The following is a 24309-nucleotide window of genomic DNA, read 5'->3' on the forward strand; positions in this document are numbered from 1 at the left end:
AATGAGCATTATGGTTCTGTCCAAGTTGCATATCTAACACTCCCAAGTAGCCAGATATACCTCCCTCACCTAATGTCTTTTTTATACACCCCATTCTAAGCTTGATAACATAGAAAATAGCCATGTTTATCCCCAGCACTCACTTCATTCCTGCCCATAGACATGTCTGCACATCTCTAGGCACTATCTTTTAGATACATCTCGTCTGATGCACATAAATAAATCAAGCAAATGATTTGATGGGAAGGAGAAAGATGAACAAGTAGGTCACCACAGAAATCCTGCAGGTAAGTGACAAGAGTGAAGTACTGTTAGGGCAGAAGGTGAATGGTCAATGTATCAGTGCTAATTATTTTCATATTTTCTAACATTTCTAGATAAACTTTAGCTTCACAAGTCTGTAAAGTAATATTCTCCAGATTCTAGTTGGTCAGTGTTATAGAGGTAATAATTTCTAATACTTAATATGGTTTATTTGAAGTAGACAAATCACATTGATTTCAAGGTAGCCTATTTAAAACTGGTCATGTTTCCAATTCTAAGTTTCTGTTTTTACTTATTTCTAATATAGAAACAGGAATACCTTTGATTTGCCTTTGCTTTGCTTTCAAGAATGGTCTGTGTTTTGTCCAGGAGGTATTTTAGAAAAGAAAAAGAGAAATCCTTCAAACTTTTTGCAAGTTTATTAAATTTCAAATAAATCTGTAAAATATTTTGAATTGTTTGAAGATGGACACTTTAAAAACACAAAAATTACCCTGTTGGTCCTCTCATTTTGAGTGAAAGTTTGCCTTTGCCCTTTATGTACTTCGTGGTTTTGTTTTTTTTTATTTTTTAAGGTGAGGTCTTGCTTTATTGCCCAGGTTGGAGTACAGTGGCACGATCACAGCCCACTGCAGCCTCAAACTCCTAGGCTCAAGCAATCCTCCTGCCTTAGCCTCTGAAGTAGCTAGGACTATAGGTGTGCACCACCATACCTGGCAAATTATATTTTTTGTAGAGATGGGGTCTTGCCATGTTACCCATGCTGGCCTCAAACTCCTCGGCTCAATGAATCCTCCCACCTCAGCCTCCCACACAACTTTCACATTCTTCTCCTTTTCTTTCCCTTCCTCAAAAGAAAACCAACAATGTGGACCTGAAAAATAGCTCTCTGGTCAAAAAAAAAAAACCTCTCTGCCCTTCACTCAACAAAAACATAGCCTTTCCTTCTCTGGGCCAGGCACTAGCCACAATCTCCATTAGACTCTTCATCCTTCTGTAGGAATGATCAAGATTGTGAAAGACACCATGACGATTGCCAAAATTGCTGGGATTCTAGGCATGAGCCAGATAATCGCCAAAATTGCTGGGATTCTAGATGTGAGCCGTCATGCCCAGCCTACTTTGTTTATTTGTTGGGGCACATAGTTTGGCAGCTAAGGGCAAGTTATTTAAGCTTTTTAAGGCTTTGTTCCTTCACCTGTAGAATGGGAAGAATAATCCTATCCACATTATAGGGCAATGCAAGGATCACACATAAAGCAGCAATCAGTATATATTCACTATCATTATCATCATTGTAGTTACTGCTGCTTTGGTTGTTGCCTTAGAGTGATAAATATGTGTAAGGATGTTAGAGTTTTGTGGTAAAATAGACACAAGTAGAGCAGAACATTTGAACAGAGAGGTGATGAACCACAGCTAAAACCCACTCCAAAAGAAATGTATTGGCCAAGCATGGTGGCTCATGCCTATAGTCCCAGCACTTTGGGAGGCCAAGGTGGGCGGATCACATGAGGTCAAGAGTTTGAGACCAGCCTGGCCAACATGGTGAAACCCCATCTCTACTAAAAATACAAAAAAAATTAGCTGGGCATCATGACGCGTGCCTGTAATCCCAGCTACTCAGGAGGCTGAGGCAGGAGAATCACTTGAACCTGGGAGGCGGAGGTTGCAGTGAGCTAAGATCACACCACTGCACTCCAGCCTGGGTGACAGAGCAAGATTCCATCTACAAAACAAAACAAGAAATTTATTTATCCTCTTCCCCAAGGTACATTTCGGAAAACAAAATTAACAAGCTCACAAAGAAGAGAAACTTTAGAGTGCCAGATTGACCAATAAACGTACAGTTGTTACTTATATGTTTTACATTTACTTTTATATTTTGTGTTACTAGATATGATTGCTATTTTTAAGGGAGAAGAAAAATATATTAAGTTAATATATATATAATATAAACATTTCTGTGTTTCGATGCCCAGATTCTACGAATCATGGAGTCTATTTGGGAGACTGAATCTTTGGATCTGTGCCTCCTGCCATATGGTTGCATTTCAACTGGTGACAAAATAGGTATGTAGTTACCTCAGGAGATGAATAGACCGCTCAGCTCATTTGAAAAGATTACAATTCCTTCAGTGTAGACATTTAATAACTGAAAAATCATAATCTTAATCTGTATAAAAAGGAAGAAAACATTTCCATGCTGGTGAATGTGACTCTCAATTTAATGTGGATATATTGAAAATACATGAATGCATGATTCAAATCCCTGTGACTATACATGGAAATGATTTTAGTAAGAACTTGTTCCCTCCTCTTTCCTTCTCCATCTCTAAACTTTAACTCATTTCATTACACATTAAACTTTTCTCTCACAAATAACATTTAAAAATAGATGGAAAGATCTGTCACTTATTTTAGTATTCCAGAATTCACATTATCAAGGCTATTACACACTCTACTATCAGGTATTTTTATAGACATTCAGCATTAGTTTCAATCAAACATATGTTTATTCAAGTTTCTGATGTGAGAACTCTACAAAACCATTTACATTTAACCCTGTAATTTAAAAAAGGAAAAGGCACAGATTGCCATCTGAGGAAGGATATGCTCAGCATATAAATGCTTTTATTTATTACTATTCAAAACCAGCCCTTTCCTCTTGTCATTCTGGGATATTGAAAACATATCCCACACAACTTCCATATCCTCCTTCTTTCCTTTCTATTCCTCATAAGAAAACCAATAGCATAGACCTGGAAAATAGCTCTCTAGTCAAAAAAAAAAAAACCCTCTGCCCTTCACTCAACAAAGACATAGCCTTTCCTCCTCTAGGCCAGGCACTGGCCCCCAATCTCCATCAGACTCTGTGCATCCTTCTATAGGAATGATCGAGATTGTGAAAGACGCCACGACAATCGCCAAAATCCAGCAAAGCACAGTGGGCAACACGGGAGCATTTAAAGATGAAGTCCTGAATCACTGGCTCAAAGAAAAATCCCCTACTGAAGAAAAGGTGAGCTCATGCTTTTTCCCAGTCTAATGGCTCCTTACAAGTTGTCATTTATATAGCAGTAGTGGCTTCACGTTTTCAGAGAATCTGCCAGTGTCTTGCCTCCTGACATATTAGTGAAGTTTTTTACTTGTGAAATAATGGAGGTTTTAAGTACCCTCCCATAGTGACAGCATATCTGTGTGAAACAGAGGCACTCAGTTCAGGACTCCATGAACATTTGCTTCTCTTTTGATTATCAGGGATGCTTTGCTTAAAATTTGGTTCTGTAAAATAATCTGTTAGCACTTTTTATGGCTATCTATTTTTGTTGTTCAGCCAAAATATTTAGTTACCATGTATAAATTCTTATGTACCTGGGAAATACAACATACACAACAAAGTAATTTATAATTTACTGCTGAACTCTAATCTAAATGGTAAATCATGGATGCTGAAAATGTCACTTCCACCATTCCTTGGAAGTGCATATGCTCAATCCTCCACAAGCTGTGTGTTAGCTGTTTGGCTGTCGTTTAAAGTTCTGCTGCACAGGATTAGCATTTCTCATTTGCATGGTTAGCAGCCTTTTGGGGAGGAAATATAATGAGTAGCACTTATTAATATGTTATACATGTGGATCTGTGAACCCAAGCATACTCTTAGTGGTCACAAGCAAAACATGTTCACAAATGAAGGAGAAATTACCGTGGGTTCTGTATAGTTGTTGGCAAGTGATGCATGGAGAGGAAGTGAACCCTTTGATTAAATTACTGTTGCCCTTTGACTCTTGTTTCTTCCTCATGCCATTGTGATTCACTGAATCTTCACCTAAAATATAAGCAGAGCGATGAGAAAGTTGGCAATTCATAGATATAATGCTAATGAAATCAGGCACAACTAACTTGCTCTCTGAAAATGGTTTCCAGAATAGTCTGGAAGTCATTTGTAGATTCATGACTTTTTAGAAGTCATTTGTAGATTCATGATGCTTTTTGTAGTTGGAAGACAACTAATATTCAAATGCATTTTAATTAGTTTCAGGCAGCAGTGGAGAGATTTGTTTATTCCTGTGCAGGCTACTGTGTGGCAACCTTTGTTCTTGGAATAGGCGACAGACACAATGACAATATTATGATCACCGAGACAGGTGAGTTTATTTAGTGCAGAATAAACTTTCATTGTGGTAAAATATATATAACATAACATTTGCTGTTTTAACTGTAATTAACTGTATGTGTTCAGTTCAGTGGCATTACATATGTTCACCTTGTTGTACAACCATCATCACCATTCATCCCCAGAATTTTTCCATCTTCCACAGCTGAAACTCTGTACCCATTAAACACTAACTCTCCATGCCCCCACTCCTTTCAGAACGGAGTAGTCTTTAAATGGAGTTTAAGACTGGAGCACATATTTAGAAGTCATTGTGTAGGGACACTGGTGCTTCAGTTACTCTAGAGCAGTGGCCTCCAACCTCTTTGGCACCAGGACCGGTTTCTTGGAAGACACCTTTTCTACGGACAGGGGTTGGGGAGCAAGGATGGTTTCAGGATCATTCAAGAGCATTACGTTTATTGCGCACTTTTTTTTCAACTCACTTGCCACTATAAAGCCTGCCACCAGATGCAGCTCAATTTTCACTTGCCACTCACTGAGAGGGTTTTGATATGTAAGGAATTGATTTATTATGGTCTCTGTGCAGTGAAACCTCTCTGCTAATGTTAATCTGTATTTACAGCCACTCCCCAGCGCTAGCATCACCACCTCAGCTCCACCTCAGATCATCAGGCATTAGATTCTCATAAGGGGTGCACAGTCTAGATCTTTCTCGTGCACAGTTCACAATAGGGTTTGCGTTCCTATGAGAATCTAATGCCGCCACTGATCTGACAGGAGGTGGAGCTCAGGCAGTAATTCAGGCAGTGGGAAGCAGCTGTAAATACAGATGAAGTTGCTCACTTGCCCATCGCTCACCTCCTGCTGTGTGGCCCAGTTCCTAACAGGCCATGGACCTATCCATGGCCCAGGGCTTGGGGACCTCTGCTCTAGAGAGACCACCTCACTTGAGGACTAAGGTGTGAGTGAAGGAAGAAGAGGCAGGAAATGAGTCTTAAGAAGGCAAAGTTAGAGGGACCGCTGGGAAACTAGGAGAGGGTCATATCCCAGAAGCTGGCGAAGGTGGGAGTGATCACCAGTGACAGATGTTGCAGAGAAAGAACAGAAAGAACTCATAGATATCCTTAAATCTCCCTAACCCACTCCACTTTAGTGGTTCACTGTCCACTCTGACAGTAGTCAGTAGTGGCCACCAAAGCATGAGATTTTTCTCTATGAATTTGGGCCATTTTAAGAGTAGAGTCTGGAAAAGGCATCAGATGGGGACAGATTGCTTACTTCCTGTGAGAATTAAAAGAGATAATGTATTTATGGACAATAGAAATGATAAAGGGCTAAACAAATAAGATGATGATTATTGTGGTGGTGATAGTAGTAGTGGTAGAAATTGACCCAAAGGAGACTTAAAATGATTTTCTTCTATCATGCTGCCCAAGTTTCTGAGATCAGAGAAGCTTAGATACATTCAGGATGGTATGGCCATAGATGGCTACTCAAAAGGAAAAGGTGAATAATCCCTGCCCCCAAGCAGAGTGAAACATCAGTCTATCCTGAGTTACATAAAGAGCATAAGAGAGTCTTAGGGATAATGATGACATACTGGCCAGAGAGTTTGATTTATGTTTCTAAGAATAATTTTGAGATGAGAATTTTATAGTGGTATCTGGCTGTCATCTAAAGAACACCAGAAGGATATCAAAAACATACTTGGTTCAAAGAATGTTTTGTGGCTACGACTTTCACACACCTGCTAAGACGAAAAATATCACAAACTGACAAACATTGTAAAAAATGCTTTCAACATAAGATAGCTCATTTTTAGGCAACTCAAAGAAATATTTTAAGGAACGAAGTGCTGTGCCACTGTAATGATGTCAGATACTTTCTTCTCTTAAGGAAACCTATTTCATATTGACTTCGGGCACATTCTTGGGAATTACAAAAGTTTCCTGGGCATTAATAAAGAGAGAGTGCCATTTGTGCTAACCCCTGACTTCCTCTTTGTGATGGGAACTTCTGGAAAGAAGACAAGCCCACACTTCCAGAAATTTCAGGTAAGTCACCTCCTTCTTCATCGCCTGCTGAGAATAGCACCCAAGCAGATGGTTGCTACAGCATGCTGCAGCCTTCACCTCTCACTCAGCTTGGAGGCCAGTCCAGCCTCTACCCCTACCCTCTTCTGGCATGGCCAACCCTACCTCCTCCCTTTCACTTCCATTCATTCCTTTCCCAGGTGCAAAATGACACTTCTCAGTAATCCTCCTACCTAAAACCAAACAGAAGTAGAAATATTTCATAAGCAGTGGGATGGGCAAATGTGGAACACCAGGATGATGCTGGCACTAAAGAGGGCTTTCAGGAAGGGTGTCTGCTGAGCAGGTTAGCCATTAGATATTTGTCTATTCAAGACCTTAGCTAGAAGACTCAAATTTTACATATATTTTTTAGAACTCACAAAAGGTTGTGAGCTTCTCTTGGTTTTTGCTACAGGTGAATTCTTGATGTGCCAGCTGGGCTTATCTCATTTTTATAAAGCAGAATACCCAATATTTCATTTGAAATCTTGTTGGTTTGACCACAGGTTCTGCTAAGACCTCTAGCTTTTCCTGCTTACCTGTAAACAAGCTCCTACATGAGTCTGTCCTTCTCCCTGAGAGTGTGTAGATCAGGAGAGTCCAGTCTTTTGGCTTCCCTGGGCCACATTGGAAGAATTGTCTTGGGCAACACATAAAATATACTAGATAGCTGATGATCTAAAAAAAAAAATCACAAAAAAGCCTCACAATGTTTTAAGAAAGTTTACGAATTTGTGTTGGGCCACATTAAAAGCCATCCTGGGCTACATTCGGGTTGGACGAGCTTGGCGTAGATTCTACTGACTTACCATTCCTTTCTGGTTTGTATCCAGTTTTGACTATCAAATACTTCAAATACCAAAGAGAATTAAACACTGGCAAAATTAATAACTGTTAATGAACATAATTCATAAGAGTTGTAACTACTACTGTAATATACCTATGTTATAGCAATATAAACACAAAACAAAGACAAAGAATAATTACTTTATATGTACATTTACCTTGGGTGCCCTTTAAATAGCCAACTCCCTTAGTACATCTTAAACATGATTTGCTTTGCATTTCACATCTCAGACTTGCTCTCTTTTCCCTGAGTCTCTTCTTGAGTCCAAGGTTACCCTTGGGAGACGACATGACCCTTGAAGTTCAGTAGAACAGGAAGTAGGATACATTGTTTTGAAACCTGTCTGTTCTTGTTTGTTCTCCTGACTGATTTTCAATTTGGTGATTACAAGACTTACCCTCCCACAGTTCCAGCGGTGTTGTCAGAGAAACTGAGATCTCTGTGGCCAGATGGTCTTGTGATTTTTAGTGTGTGTTTTTCTGCATAAACTCAATTGAGTTTCAGGCTATTTCCAGGGACTTGACACATTTCAGTCCTGTTTTTCTTTAAAGTTAAAAATCACATGTTTTGACAACTTCCTGGAACAGAGAAATGGTTCCAAAAAAAAAAAAAAAACCCTGGAAGAATTTCACCATTTAAAGGGGGGAAAACACTCAAGTCTTCTCTCCTCTCAGCGGGGTTCATCTGTTTGTCTGTTTGCTTTGGACAAACAGAGCAGCAATAAACTGCAACTTAAAGAATCAGACATACGCAAGGAATTTGGCCTCATTGACGGCTCTCCTTTTTTTTTTTTTTTTTTTTTTTTTGAGACGGAGTCCTCCCTGTCGCCCAAGCTAGAGTGCAGTGGCGTGATCTCAGCTCACTGCAGCCTCCACCTCCCAGGTTCAAGCAATTCTCCTGCCTCAGCCTCCAGAGTAGCTGGGACTATAGGTGCGCGCCACCATGCCTGGCTAATTTTTGTATTTTTAGTAGAGGCAGGGTTTCACCATGTTGGCCAGGATGGTCTCAATCTCTCGACCTTGTGATCCGCCTGCCTCGGCCTCCCAAAGTGCTAGGATTACAGGCATGAGCCACTGTGCCCAGCCGGCTCTCCTTCTTTTTGTATATGTGTTCTCTTCCTTTTTGCCAGTAATTTTTCCTAGAATGACTGCACATCTGTCCTGTTGCTGACAACATTCCCATAGACCCCTTGGTGCCCATGTCACCCCGTCAGATCCCAGCAGTACTTCTCTTTCTTTGCTGTTGTTGCTATTTTTAAGTTTCAGAACATTCTTTCACAAAAAGATTTGCAGTATGGGGAGGCCATGGAGAGGTTTCTTCCCACTCTCAGCATCTTCCACCCAAAGCAACAAACCTTTGCGGTGAGGCTTTGTGCAGTCTGTCCTCTCAGTCTGGAGTATTTCTCCATCCTTAGTGACCAAAGTTTGTTTCTCAAGCCATTAAAATCTTTTTTACTAAAGCAACGTTTAGGTAGTGTGCTCCACTAAAAACACACTTTTGTACATTTGTTGTACTTGTGTGTGTCGGTGTTTTGGAGTACTGTTAAACATACGTGTTAAGCATACATGTTAAATGCCTGTGAATCTGTGCATGTTGAGCCTTAAGCACACATACAGCATAACATGGTGGTTGAAAGGATGGGCTTTGTAGCGGAGAAACTTGAGTTTGAATGCTGGACCTGCTACTTAATAACAACATATATGATGATTATTCATCCTTTCATAACATCAGTTTCTTCATCTGTAAAGTGGGAATAATAAGACATACTTCCTGTGCTTTTTCTAGGGATTATTTAAATGAAATATTCAGAATGCTTAGCCCAGTGCCTAGATCATAGCAGAAAATCAATAAACAGTAGCCGCCATTGTTGTAGTCATCACAGTGTGTCTTCAAACTTTGAAAACTTTTAAGTTGAGAGACCATTTTTCAAATGAGATCTCAGGTAATATATAAAACAAAGTAGCATGCTCTGCTTAAAGAGTAAGTGGAGTTCCAGCTCCACCTGTTCTGCTTCCCCTTCCCCACCCCCTCTCTGCTCACCGTCTCCCTGTGTTCCCTCATCCTTCACAACACGAAAAAAACCTGAACACCACAGCTTTAACTTACATATATGCAGAATTTCCAAAGTTTACAGCATGACAAAGATGGACAGCAGATTTTCACATCATTTGACTCTGACCTTGTGGTAATTTTTTTTTCTTTTACATACTGCTAAGCCTTCCAAAAAGATTTTCTGTTTCTTGGTTTTATGTTTTCTTTTAGAATTGAAGTTCTTCAAGATCAGGGACCGCATCTCTAAATTCTCCAAATAGTGTCTCAGAGTCTTGTATAATAAAGGCTGCCATTTTTAGGGAAGCTGGGAAATGTTGTATACATTTGCATTTTGAATTAAAGGTGTCCTCATTTCCAGTGAATCGCTTATTTTGAATTGATAAGGTTGACTAATACATGCTGCGTATTTGAATAACCTGTTAGGAACAATGGAGAAAAATTGATCCACTTTTTTGTTAAGGGTGAGGTGAGCCTGGTCCACAAAGAAAAACATACCTAACTAGTGGCTTGAGCATGGAAGTAAGAGGAACTGAAATAAGCTCTACTGCATCCCACCTCTCTGCTTCCCAAGGGAGCTACTTTAGCCTAGGATCATAGTCACAATTACTTCTAGAATAGGGGAGAGTTCAGGAACAAGCTATAATTAGATAGAGAAACACAAAACCAAGGCCCAGCATTTGAACCCAGGAGTATCTGTTAGCCATTGGAGCAGCATCCTACACACAGGTGCTAAACAAATGCATTTCAATGGTGACAATTTTGATAAATTCTCCACAGAAAAATCTCCCTTATGGGAGGAATAAAAAAGAAAACAGTGTTTTTACTCATTGGTAATTTATTTTAGACCACGTTATTTTAAATTTCACTGAACAGTTATAGAATATATACAATAAACAAATATATTTATATCATTGGCAAATGAAATTTGGCTTCTAAGTTTTTTAAATGTCAGAATGTGTTTTTTGTTGTTCTTGTTGTTTTGTTTTGTTTGAGACGGAGTTTCGTTCTGTTGCCCAGGCTGGAATGCAGTGGTGTGATCTCAGCTCACTGCAACCGCCGCCTCCTGGGTTCACACCGCCCTCCTGCCTCAGCCTTCCAAGTAGCTGGGACTATAGGCACCCGCCACCACGTCCAGCTAATTGTTCATATTTTTAGTAGAGACGGGGTTTCACCGTGTTAACCAGGATGGTCTCAATCTCCTGACCTTGTGATCCGGCTGCCTCAGCCTCCCAAAGTGCAGGGATTACAGGCATGAGCCAGCGCGCCCAGCCCCGAATGTGTTGTTTTTTAAAATTTTAAAACTAGTAAATGTTGTTTATTAAAATCAAGAGCCAGCAAAATATTGAAACTACCAAAAGACATAAAAACTCATTATCCTGCTTTCCAAAGATAATACTGTCAACATGTTAAAGTTTCTCCTTCATTCAATTAACTGTTTAGTCTTTTTAGAAGATTGTAAATTAATCAGCATTTGCTTAAAAACTGAACTTAAGAAATAGATATGTTTGTCTCTTCAAATTGAGTAAGGCTGATTAACATCCATGAGATGGTAGTTTGTCATTTTGAATAAAATCTAAATATCCAGGCTTGGCCTGCTAGGCCCTGTGTGAGGCTGCCCCTCCAGCCTCATGCCACACTGTTCCTCTCATCTGCTCCCTCATCACTGTGGCCTTCCTCCACATCTTCCCCCATCCCAGCTACCCACTGCTTTCTTCCCAGAATGCTCTGTGCTGCCCTGTGGTCTCAGGATAAATGTCATTCTGCAGAGCAGTCTTCTAAATCAGGTTCCCTCCTGTTACCCTTTGCCACAGTCCCCTGCCAGGTCCTTCATTGCATGTATCACAAAATACATTTATTTGTACTGGTTTGCGGTTTGTCTTTCCCTATCCCAACTGTGAGCTCTGTGCAGCAGGGCCACATGTGTCCTGTGTCCCTCACAAGGGGCTGAGCCACAGTAAACACTCGGTAGGTGTTTGCTGAGTGGAGTAGTAGAGGGACAGCACCTCGTAGGGGAGGAGCTGGATCAAACTGAATAACCTCTGGGTGTCTTTCTTCCATATCATACATCATATTCTGTGAGTTTCACAATAACCCAGGCCCAGATTGACAGACCACCATCACATGGAAGGCAATAAGCCTTCAGGAGGCAGGTTAAACATGCGTACATTGGATGAGGAACTAAATCCAACTATGAAATCTAATGTTTCATTAAATAATACAAATATGTGAGTGTAATATGGTACATATTCACATTTTTGTAGAGATTTCCTTATTGACATAAATCTTACATATTTCTTTCCAGTCAGAGCTGTACCTTTTGCCAAGAGAACAGGGCATGGAGTGTATACACATAGTGTACATTCAATACAGGACAGTGGTTAAAGGGCAGGAACAACCTGTTCTATTATAAACAAGCATTTTGGAGATGTTCTGTGCAAACAGTAGGCACCAAGCAAATCTGAAGTCATCAGGGGAGCCAAATAACACGTCCACAGACAAATCTATGCAAAGCAGGTCGTTTGAGGAGTGTCTTTAAAAAGCACTTGCCCCTAGATGTCACTCTTAAGAAGCATTTTACAGGAGAAAAGTCTGGAGCCCATTCGTTGTGTTATTTTAATCTAGGATGACTGTGGAAATTTTCTTGCCAGTTTTATCAGACCCGCCCTGTTTCCAGTTCCGCAGTCTCATCCCCATGCCAGCGTATACCCAAGCCTCCAACCCGGAGGCTCAGCCACATGCCCAGTCTCTATGCAGGGTCCTGACTCAGGAGGTTTTTAAGAACCTTTATTCAACCAGAGTCCATCTCTTCTGTGGTCTAGCTCTACTCTTGGGTCCCACATTGTTTTAACTGCTTCTGTTTCAGTTTCTCCACCAGAGGTCCCTCTGTTTGTTACCCAGCTGCTAGAACTAGGGCCCTAATGCCTCCTGTCATTTTTCTTGCTGGAGACTCGAGTATTCTCCCAAGCCCAGCCACAGGGACCACAGAGACCTTGTGATCTGACATTCTTCCGAGGGCTGCGGCCATCTCAGCATCATTTCCAGTCACTATTCTCTACCTCCCCTTCCTTTGTGTGGTAGCCCTCATCCTTGTCTATACTTATAAACTGCTAGGCTGGATTTTCTCAGCCTCCTGCTCTAGCCTGTTGTAGTTACCAGGCCTTATTCACCATATCCAAAATAGGACACTAATTCAATGCACACTAACTAAATACATACTACATTTTAGGCACCATGCCAGGCATAAAGAAGGGTCAGGTACCGCCTTTGGCAAGGCAAGATATTTTCCCAGTTTGGTCCCTTTCAAATACAGTTGTTCCCTAATTCGTCCTGATTTTAAAGTAGTGAATTTTGTCCAATATTGAACTTGGCTTCTGAACATTAAGCATTCATCCGTCTTATATATGCAGATTATCTGTAGTGTATCAGACACTGCATTGGGCACAGATGAGACAACAGAGCATGGCCCCAGAACATGGCAAGAAAGCTACTTACACAACTTTGTGCCAAGGAATACTTTGTGCTAAGAGTGTCCACAGTGGTTTGCAGAGGGAGCAATTAATCCTGCCCTAGAGGATAGAAAAGGGCTATTCAGAGAAGCATGTGTTTTTCTCAGGCCTTAAGGGATGAATTCAGTTTCATTTTTCCAGGCAGATACAGGGAAGGGAGGGAACATCCACACAGAAAGAACAGCATGAGCAAGTGCGTGAAGTTAGAAAAGTACATACAATCAGTATTTAGGAACAAGAAGTATATTTACCTGGTATGGATAGAAAGTAGGTATTTCTGGAAGTGTGTAGTAGAATTTGAATCAAGAAAGGAAATTTGGGTCCAACTTGAAGCAGTACATAGGCTGGATTAGAGGGGTAGAGGGTAGAGCAAAGCAAAGAAGTCATTTGGAGCTCATTCGATTAATCACAAATAACCATAATTAAGGTCTATTATAGGTCAAGCAGGAGATGACCAGTTCATCTGTCACCCATAATGTACTGAGCTGATAAAGGATTCCGTCTTGGGATCTGCACCCCGACCCACTGAATAGGCCAGGCTCAGCCTCCTCTGTCTCAGTGTGAAGACTTTCAGTACTCACTATCTCTCCACGTTATGCATTGGAAGATATCCTCAAAGAAGGGTCTGATTTCAGCCATTTGTAGGAGTTTGAATATGTTGGTGTGATATCTCCCCCATATGCAGACTTGTGGGGCTTGTCAAACTGTTAGAACTTTATTAAGCTTGTCAAATTTAAATTACTATTCTGGAAAAGATACAAATCCAAAACTGGAAAGATAATAACCTTTTAATTGACATCATTCTCTCAACATTTAGTTTCTTTCAGAACATTTTGTCTAATATAGAATATTGTCAAGGACATTGTTTACCATACTACAAAACATACTCTCTCTATAAAGATCTTTTTGTGAAAATTCTACTGGTCTTAGTTTCTAGAAAAGCTGTGCTTCTCCTAAATAGAGATGTTTTCTTTTAAATTTTCTGAACATTGACTAGAGTAACAGATTATGTCCTTTTAGCTAGAGATATATTTGAAGACTTCCTGTAGCAAGTACTGTCATGCATTGCTTAACAGTGGGGATACATACAGAGAAATGCATCATTAGGCAATTTCGTCATTGTGTAAACATCAGAGTGAACTTACACAAACCTAGATGGTAGTCTTCCACACACCTAGGCTATATGATATAGCCTATTGCTCCCAGGCTTCAAACCTGTACAGCATATTACTTACTGAATACTGTAGGCAGTTGTGACACAATGTTATGCACTTGTGTATCTAAACACATCTGAACAGAAAAGGTACAGTAAAAATATGGAATTATAATCTTATGGAACAACTATGATATATGCAGTCCATGGTTGACCAAAACATTGTTATGCAGTACATGACTGTATATAGGACTTGTGATGTACAGTTTTAAATTAGCCTCCTTCCCCAACCCATTGTGGATTGTTTCCTTTCCTTTTTTCAGCCAGTTCTAACTAATGTTATTTTGACTTTTGTATCTCCAGATAGTCCACCTTAAATCCTTTTTGGAACAAGGCTGAAGATAAATCTCACACACACACACAGACACACATACACACACCCCTACGTGCATGCTATCAGAATATTGACTAAAGTAGAATAGCTTATTGTAGCATTTAGGTTTCTAATGTGCTTCTAGCTAAATATTCAAGAAGATGACAGTACAGCCCTTCCCCTGGTAAACAGAGCTAGTCTGAGAATCATTTTTCAAGTACTTACAGATAAAAATCCTAATTCAAACTCATCAAATGCATGGCCAAGTACCAGACACAGTCCTCTTTCGGATTTACCAGAAAGTGTGCTCTCATGCACTATTAGGTCTAATAATCAGTGACCTTCTCTGTTTTGCCAAAATAATTCCTAAAGACTGGCTAGCCAATGCATTGATTTTTATTAAAAAAAACAAAAAACAAAATAAAATTCTCTGCCTTTGACTGGAATGATTTTTATCCATTGTCTCCTTCCTCTAGCAGACAGAGGCAACATTACTATTTAGGAAAAGTAGGTGGAGGTTCCACTTCATTTCTAGATGAAAGTGGAGGATTTTGATCTTAAGAAAAGTATTTCATGTGACCTCAGACAGTCTGTAGCAGCCACAGCTCATCAGTGGTTAATAAATTAGTAGATTGTATATAGAAGTAGTTTGTTTTCACTTTAGTTAACTGATAGTTGGGGCAGTTAGCAAATCAAGTAAAAGTTTGGGCCCTGAAATGATAATGAATTCCTTTGTTCCCAAGACTTCTGAGGGCGGTAGCTTTGTAAAAACAATTCTTTCTGTTAGTACTAGATGCTATAATTAAGGCATTTGAATCAACAATGAAATTGAGAGCAGATGTACTACATAGGCTCAATCTATTTATTAGCTACTAATGGAGAATGCTCTAGCTAATGGCATTAATAATAATGTAATGTTCCCCACATTTGTAGTCATTAACAAGTGCATTGAACCAAGTCCTCGAAGTCAGATTTTTCCCTTACTCTTCTTCTCTCAATAATACAAATCCTTCAACAGTCAGTTGAGAAGGAGAGAATGAGGATGTTTGAGGTCAAGGAGAGGCAGCCCTGGCAGAAGGGAAAATTACAGCCAGTAACTTCTGTGTTCTGTGTTTTCCCCTGAGCTCCCCAGGCCACATCCTCATAGTCCCTGAAACCACAGCCCTCTAGGCCAAGGTAGTGTCAGAACACTCCCACAGACCCTGTAGCTGAGTCCAAAAGGCAGAAATGAAACTTCTGGGACTGAGTGGGGAGGGCAGGTGCTCAGCTGTGCCCCCCAAGGTGAGAGAACCACCTGCAGGAAGCCAGTGTTGCTGTATGCTTCCATCCTGCCCACTTCAGTGGGCCAGCACCATGACAGCCTCCCTTTGACACTAGTTGGAGTGAGGCTTATCCCCGACTCCAACCTACCTCACCTCCTAGGCCTTTACTAAGAGACCTTGTGGGCAGATGGTCTAGAGGGACAGTGAGCCCCTTAGCGTTGAACAGTATGTGTATTCAATAATGCAGCTCCTCGTGGTATTGATTAGTAATCATAGCCAACTACTTATGTAGCACTTAAATCTCACCACAACAACATGAAATGGGTATCATTCTTATTATTCTTAATCTATATTTAAAAGAGGTTAAGTGACTTCTCCAGTGATATATAGTTTACCAGTAATAAAGCCAAAATTAGAATTCATTCAGCTCGATGTGAATCTGTGTTGTTAACCACCACAACACACTGCCTTTCAGCAAAGGGTGATTAAAGCTGCACCAAGTCTCTAAGTATGTACAGCCCGTCAGAATCTCGACACTGTGTTTGACAAGCATGGGACATGCAGTTAAACTGGGGAAGAAATTTCTTTCTCATAGAAGAGATCCTTGTGTGTGAAAATTAGAACTATCTGAATAAATTTGAATCAATAGAAATTCTTTATGGGAGTGAAATAACCTTCAAGAAAAGCAGGGCAGTTATTTCCTTTAACGCCTCTCCTTGGGTGCAGCAGGGATAGGTGAATTCCTGCGTCACTGCTTAACAAGTATTTGCTGAGCACCAGTGGATTGGTGTTATAATAACTTGGCCTCAGGTTAATTTCCGTCCTCAAAAATTTTCTATTAAAAAGAGTTTGACCACACAGTGGGCTCACACAGCAGGGGATTTGTGTGGATCCCCCAGTGTATGGAAGGATAGAAAATAATTAAAAATCAGAATGTACTCTAATTCAAAACCAAAAGGCGTCCCCCATCTATGTCCTTGTGAAAATTGTGCAAGTTGGCAAATTAATGAGGCTGTTGCCTGGGGTGAAGTCTGCACTTAGCCTGTGTAATTACTAAGAAATGAGAGAGACCTCAGTGGGTCCTATGGATGAGCAAAAGAAAATAATTTCCGGACATAAGTGGAGTCATTAAGAATGCAAGAGCACTAATGCACTGGGGCCACTTCCAGGGGACAAGTGATGGCTGGGCAGCAGCAGCAACAGCCCACACAAGTCTCCCACTTCTTGGTGAACAGGGAGGAAATGCAGAGGGGATGGTAGGCAAGGGAGAGGACTGACGTTTATTGAGCCTTCACTATGTACCGGCCTCCATGCTGGGCACTTTATGTATATTGTCTCACTTAGAAAATGCCAGAATATTCCATGGGTTTTGTATTGCATAGGATGATGTGTACCCTGCCCAGCCTTGGCATACAGAATGACACGAGCCTGACCTCAATTATCATTGCAGTTACCCTGCCACACACAAATGTCACAGACAATATCAGCTAAAAGCAAAAGAAAACTCACTATTAATATTTTGTCCTATAAATTTATATTCTTTTTTCTATATAAATATTTTGTGTTAATTTACCAAACTAGGATGCATTGTTTTATACCTACTTCTTAAACACTTTTACATGTTTATTAAATATCCTTCTACAGTATCTTTCTAGTAGTTCCAGGACATGCAATTTTAAGTACTTTTTGTGAATCTTTTTTTATCAGTCCCCTATTGTAGGACATTATTAATAGATTGCTTTCAAGTTTCCACAATTTTAAACCATGTTCTAATGAACATCCTTATAGATAAATCACTGCAAAATTATTCAGTATTTTTAAAGGTAGATTCCTAGCATGGAAGTTGCTGGGTAAAAGGATATAGATGTTTTTAAAGCCAAGTTTATTGAGGTATGTTTTACATTGAGTAAAAATCACCCTTTCTTTTATTTTTGGCTTGGGGTACATGTGAAGGTTTGTTACATAGGTAAACACATGTCACAGGGGTTTGTTGTACACATCATTTTGTCACCCAGACATTAAGCCCAGTACCCAATAGTTATCCTTTTTGCTCCTCTCCCTCCTCTCATTCTCTCCCCTCAAGTAGATCCCAGTGTCTGTTGTTTCCTTCCTTGTGTTCATAAGCTCTTATCATTTAGCTCCCACTTATAAGAGAGAACATGCGGTATTTGGTTTTCTGTCTCTGCATTAGTTTGCTAAAGATAATAGCCCCCAGCTCCATCCATGTTCCCGCAAAAGACATGATCTCAATCTTTTTTATGGCTGCATAGTATTCCATGGTGTACATGTACCACATTTTCTTTAATCAGCCTATCATTGATGGGCATTTAGGTTGATTCTGTGTCTTTGCTATTGTGAATAGTGCTGCAGTGAATATTTCTGTACATGTGTTTTTATGGTAGAATGATTTCTATTCCTCTGTGTATATACCCAATAATGGGATTGCTGGATCAAAATGGTAGTCATGCTTTTAGCTCTTTGAAGAATCGCCACATTGCTTTCCACAATGGTTGAACTAATTTACACTCCCACCAACAATGTATAAGTGTTCCTTTTTCTCCACAACCTCGCCAGCATCTGTTATTTTTTGACTTTTTAATAATAGCCATTCTGAGTGGTGGGAGATGGTATCTCATTGTGCTTTTGATTTGCATTTCTCTAATGATCAATGATGTTAAGCTTTTTTAATATGCTTATTGGCTGCATGTATGTCTTCTTTTGAGAAGTATCTGTTTGAGTCCTTTGCCCACTTCTTAATGGGATTGTTTTTCTCTTGTAAATTTGTTTAAGTTCTTTATAGATGCTGGATATTAGACCTTTGTCAGATGCATAGTTTGTAAATATTTTCTCCCATTCTGTAGGTTGTCTGTTCACTCTCTTGATAATTTATTTTGCTGTGCAGAAGCTCTTAAGTTTAATTAGATCCCACTTGTCAATTTTTCCTTTTGTTGCAGTTGCTTTTGGTGTCTTTGTCATGAAATCTTTGCCCATTCCTACAACCAGGATGGTATTGCCTAGGTTGTCTTCCAGGGTTTTTATAGTTTTGGGTTTTACATGTAAGTCTTTAATCCATCTTGAGTTGATGTTTGTATATGGTATAAGGAAGGGGTCCAGCTTCAATCTTCTGCATATGGCTAGCCAGTTATCCCAGCACCATTTATTAAATAGGGAGTCTTTTCCTTGTTGCTTGTTTTTGTCAGCTTTGTCAAAGATTAGACAGTCATAGATGTGTGGCCTTATTTCTGGGCTCTCTGTTCTGCTCCTTTGGTCTCTGTGCCTGTTTTTGTACCATTACCATGCTGTTTTTATAGCCTTGTAATATAGTTTAAAGTCAGGTAACATGATGCCTCCAGATTTGTTCTTTTTGCTTAGATTGCCTTGGCTATTTGGGCTCTTTTTTGGTTCTATATGAATTTTAAAATAGTATTTTCTAGTTCTGTGAAGAATGTCATTTGTAATTTGATAGGAATAGCATTGAATTCCTTTGGGCAGTATAGCCATTTTAATGATATTGACTCTTCCTATCCATGAGCATGGTATGTTTTTCCATTCGTTGGTGTCTTCTCTGATTTCTTAGAGCAGTGTTTTATAATTCTCATTGTAGAGCTCTTTCACCTCCCTGGTTGGCTGTATTCCTAGGTATTTTATTCTTTTTGTGGCAATTGTGAATGGGATTGCCTTTCTGATTTGGCTCTTGGTTTGGCTGTTGTTCGTGTATAGGAATGCGTGATTTTTTACACTGATTTTGGATCCTACAACTTTGCTGAAGTTGTTTATCAGCTGGAGGAACTTTTAGGCAGAGACTATGGGGTTTTCCAGATATAAAATCATGTCATCTGCAAACAAAGATAGTTTGACTTCCTTTCTTCCTATTTAGGTGTTCTTTATTTCTTCCTCTTGCCTGATTGCTCTGGCCAGGACTTCCAATACTATGTTGAATAGAAGTGGTGAGAGAAGGGTTCCTTGTCTTGTGCCAGTTTTCAAGGGGAATGCTTCCAGCTTTTGCCCATTCAGTATAATGTTGGCTGTGGGTTTGTCATAAATGGCTCTTATTATTTTGAGATATGTTCCTTCAATACCTAGTTTATTGAGAGTTTTTAACATGAAAGGGTGTTGAATTTTATTGAAAGCCTTTTCTGTGTCTATGGAGATAATCATGTAGTTTTTGTCTTTAGTTCTTTGTATGTGACAACCACATTTATTGATTTGCTTATGTTGAACCAACCTTACATCCTGGGGATGAAGCCGACTTGATCATGGTGGATTAGCTTTTTGATGTGCTGCTGGATTCGGTTTGCAAGTATTTGAAGATTTTTGTATTGATGTTCACCAAGGATATTGGCCTGAAGTTTTCTTTTTTTTGTGTCTCTGCCAGGTTTTGGTATCAAGATGATGCTGGTCTGATAGAACAAGTTGGGGAGGAGTCCCTCCTCAATTTTTTAGAATAGCTTATATAGGAAGGGTACCAGCTCTTCTTTGTACATCTGGTAGAATTCAGCTGTGAATCGATCAGGTCCTGGGCTTTTTTTGGTTGGTAGGCTATTTATTACTGATTCAATTTTGGAGCTCATTATTGGTCTGTTCAGGGAATCAGTTTCTTCCTGGCTCAGTCTTGGGAGGGTGTATGTGTCCAGGAATGTATCCATCTCTTCTAGGTTTTCTAGTTTGTGTGCATATTTGTAGTAGTTTCTGATGGTTGTTTTTATTTCTGTGGGGTCAGTAATAACATTCCCTTCTTCATTTCTAATTGTATTTACTTGGATTATATATATTTAGGCTACTTTATATATATATTAAGGATAGTTAAGTCTTCTTGTTGAATTGAACTCATTACCATTATGTAATGCCATTCTTTGTCTTTTTTGATCTTTGTTAGTTTGAAATCTGTTTTGTCTGAAATTAGGACAAACCCCTGCTTTTTTTCTGTTTTCTATTTGCTTGGTATTTTCCTCCATCCCTTTATTTTGAGCCTATGAGTGTCATTACTCATGAGATGGGTCTCTTAAAGACAGCATTACCATTGGGTCTTGCTTTTTTATTCAGCTTGCCACTCTGTCTTTTAAGTGGGACATTTAGCCCGTTTACATTCAAGGTCAGTATTGATATGTATGGATTTGATCCTGTCATTGTGCTATTAGCTGGTTACTGTGTTAGCTTGTTTGTGTGGTTGCTTTACAGTGACACTGGTCTGTGTGTTTAAGTGTGGTTTTGTATTAGCTGATGGCAGTCTTTCCTTTCTATATTTAGCGCTCCTTTCAAGGTCTCTTGTAAGGCAGGTCTGGTGGGAATGAATTCTCTCAACATTTGCTTATCTGAAAAGGATCTTAAGTCTCCTTCACTTAGGAAGCTTAGTTTGGCTGGATATGAAATTCTTGAAGATTTTTTCTTTAAGAATGTTGAATATAGGCCCCAAATCTCTTCTGGCTTGTAGGGTTTCAGTGGAGAGGTCCGCTGTTAGCCTGATGGGTTTCCCTTGTAGGTTACCTGCCCTTTCTCTCTAGCTACCCTTAACATTCTTTCCTTCATTTCGACCTTGGAAAATCTGATGATTATGTATCTTGGGGATGATCTTCTTGTGTAGAATCTTGCAGTTCTCTGTATTTCCTGAATTTGACTGTCAGCCTCTTTAGCAAGCTTGGGGAAGTTTTCATGGACGATATCCTGAAATGTGTTTCCAAGTTGTTTGCTTTATCCTCCTCCCTTTCAGGGATGCCAGTGATTCATAGATTTGGCCTTTTTACATAATCCCATACTTCTCAGAGGTTTTTTTTTTCATTTCTTTTTATTCTTTTTTCCTTATTTTTGTCTGACTGTCTTATTTCAGAGAACCAGTCTTCAAGTTCTGAGATTCTTTTCTCAGCTTGGCTTATTCTGCTATTGATACTTGTGATTGCATTGTGAAATTCTTATATTGTGTTATTCAGCTCTGTCAGACCCATTAGGTTCATTTTTATACCAGCTATTTCATTCTTCAGTTCCTGCATCACTTTATTGTGATTCTTATTTTCCTTGGATTGGGTTTTGCCATCCTCCTGAATCTCGAAGATCTTTGTTCCTGTCCATATTCTGAATTCTGTGTCTGTCATTCCAGCCAGTTCAGCCTGGTTAAGAACTCTTGTTGGAGAACTGGGGTGGTTGTTTGGAGGACATACGACAGTTTGGCCATTTGAGTCACGAGAGTTCTTGTGTTGGTCCTTTCTCATCTCTGCATGTGGGTGCTCCTTTCTTTTCTGGATGTTTTCACCAGGCCAAGGTTTTGTGCACGGTCTTTATTTGAAGCTGACTTCTTGTCCCTGGTTTCAGAGGGAGGTATGTTAGTAAGGTATTTTTGGTGTTGAAGCTTTGGGGTATGATCCAGCAGGTGGCACTTAGGCTTATTGGTCAGTTGGTAGACTCTTGCTTGGTTGTGTGGCTCCCCCATGTTACCTCATAGTTGCAGCCATGTTCTCTCTCAATGCTCTGAAAGTGTGGGTTTCTCTCCCCCTTGAGTGCTGTCTGTAGATCATGACTTGTCACTCCTTGGATGCCCACTGCAGCTCTCGGGTAATCTCAGTGTTTATGTTCCTTCCCCAACTTGGAGGCAGCAGAGGAAGGGACTTTGGTATTGGTTGTGGCCCAGGGTCATTTGCTTGTCATCTGGGGACTCCACCCCAGTGAGATGCAGGTCAGCAGTGGCTCAGTGCAAGCAGCCCGGGATGGAGAGTCTGTGCTGTGGGCCCAAGCCAGGGGTTTCCTGTCTTGTGTCAAGCAGTGTAGGGGGTGTGTGGGATGCACGGGAGACAGACTGGCCTCCTCTCTTTGGGTCAGCTGCAGCTTGCTGGAGGTGTAAAATCACCCTTTCTAGGTGTACAGTTCTGTGAATTTTGACAAATGCATCAGTCATGTAACCACCATCACAATTAAGTTATATAACATTTATAAGCATTTTAAAGCTTTTGATGCATGTTAATCAAATTATCTGCTGGTAACATTATATGTATTCCTATCTACCATCAGTTTATAAAATGTGAACATTGGGTATTGTCCTTAAAAGACTAAAAAAAAAAAGTCCAGTTTGTAGGTAAATTTTCCATCTCATTTTAAGTTACAATTTTTTAATATTAATGAAGTTGCATATTTTTTCATAGGTTTATCTGTTTTTATATCTTACAGTGTGAATTTTTGTTATGTTTTTGGCCTGTATTTCTAGCCAACTATCTCTTTCTTATTGATTTTTAAGAACTATTAGGGGGCTGGGGTTGAAAGAGTAATCTGTCATGTCGCAAATACATTTTCTTTTGTCATTAAGCCTCCTTTAATATTATGTATAGCTTTTTTTCTCTCAAAAGTTTTAAGTTCCTGTAGTCTCACCATCTTTTCCTCATAGAGTCCACCATGGAAGTCATCTTCATAAAGTCCTTTCCCACTCCATGATTATTTAAATATTTTCCCTTTTTACATTTAATTCATCTGGAATTTATTTTTGGTATATCACATGGAGTAGAATTTTATTTTCTCCCCCAAATGATGAGCCAGTTGTCCTGGTCCCATTTATCAAATAATAGATCTTTTCCCCACCAATTTGAAAAGTCACCTGTATTATATATCATATTTATGTACTTAAGTATGTCTCTGAACTTTCCCTTCTGTTCCACAAAATTCCTTGTCTTTTTGGGAGAAGAATACATACTGGTTCACACTGTTTTTAATAATGTAGTTTTATAAAATGGTTTAATATCTGCTTTGGCAAGCACTACTTTTCATTATTATACTTTTTCAAAATGTCCTCTCAGGCCCTAATTATTTCAGATGAACTTTAAATCATATCTGAGTTTAAACACCCAATAAGAATTTGTATTGAAATTTTATGTTTATAGATTAATCTAAGAATAATTTATATCATTATAAGCAGTCTCGTCACTGAGGGATGTCCAAAAACTGACTCATTGCTCTTCAGAGATTAAAGTTTTATAATTTTTTAAGAGTATAAAAATTATAAATTATAAAAATTATAAAAGCATAGGTTCTACATGTTTTATGTGTTCATCCTAGGAATCATGTTATTGTTGTTACCATTGATTTTAGCATCTGTTTTTGCATTTTACTTTCCAACTTGTAGATCCTATTTACAGCATTCTATTTATTAATTTTTATGAAAAGCTAGTTTATTAAAAACTAGTTACAGTAATATTTGATTTTTTAAAGACAATTAGGTCATTTGTAAATAAGTTTACCTTCACTTTTCTGATTTTATTTTATTTTATTTTGTTTATTTATTTATTTAGAGACAGAGTCTCACTCTGTTGCCTAGTTTGGAGTGCAGTGGTGTGATCTCAGCTCACTGCAACCTCTACCTCCCGGGTTCAAGCAATTCTCTTGCCTCAGCCTCCTGAGTAACTGGGATTACAGACACATGCCACCACCCCCAGCTGATTTTTTTGTATTTTTAGTAGAGACGGGGTTTCATCATGTTGGCCAGGCTGGTCTTGAACTCTTGACCTCAAGTGATCCACCCACCTTGGCCTCCCAAAGTGCTGGGATTACAGGTGTGAGCCACCGCACCAGGCCCACTTTTCTGATTTTATACTTCACTTCTTTTTCTGGTATTTCATTATTTAGAATTATTTTTATAATTTCAAATAATTCTTCACATTGTTATATTTTAATGACATATGAAG

At 39.4% G+C, this 24309-nt stretch overlaps 1 protein-coding gene across 3 annotated transcripts in view; it reads left to right on the forward strand.

Annotated features, from left to right (window-relative positions):
• PIK3CG (phosphatidylinositol-4,5-bisphosphate 3-kinase catalytic subunit gamma) overlaps nucleotides 1-24309 on the forward strand; it is a 43415-nt gene that overhangs the window by 14419 nt on the left and 4687 nt on the right. For all 3 annotated transcript variants that reach the window (XM_002818336.5, XM_002818335.5, XM_063726115.1), the window contains exons 7-10: nucleotides 2247-2337; nucleotides 3156-3286; nucleotides 4301-4412; nucleotides 6281-6438. In XM_002818336.5, coding sequence (XP_002818382.2) covers nucleotides 2247-2337; nucleotides 3156-3286; nucleotides 4301-4412; nucleotides 6281-6438 — 492 coding nt within the window. The remainder of the gene's footprint in view (nucleotides 1-2246; nucleotides 2338-3155; nucleotides 3287-4300; nucleotides 4413-6280; nucleotides 6439-24309) is intronic.

This window comes from Pongo abelii, chromosome 6, assembly GCF_028885655.2.
Source record: "Pongo abelii isolate AG06213 chromosome 6, NHGRI_mPonAbe1-v2.0_pri, whole genome shotgun sequence".
Classification (NCBI taxonomy): domain Eukaryota; kingdom Metazoa; phylum Chordata; class Mammalia; order Primates; family Hominidae; genus Pongo; species Pongo abelii.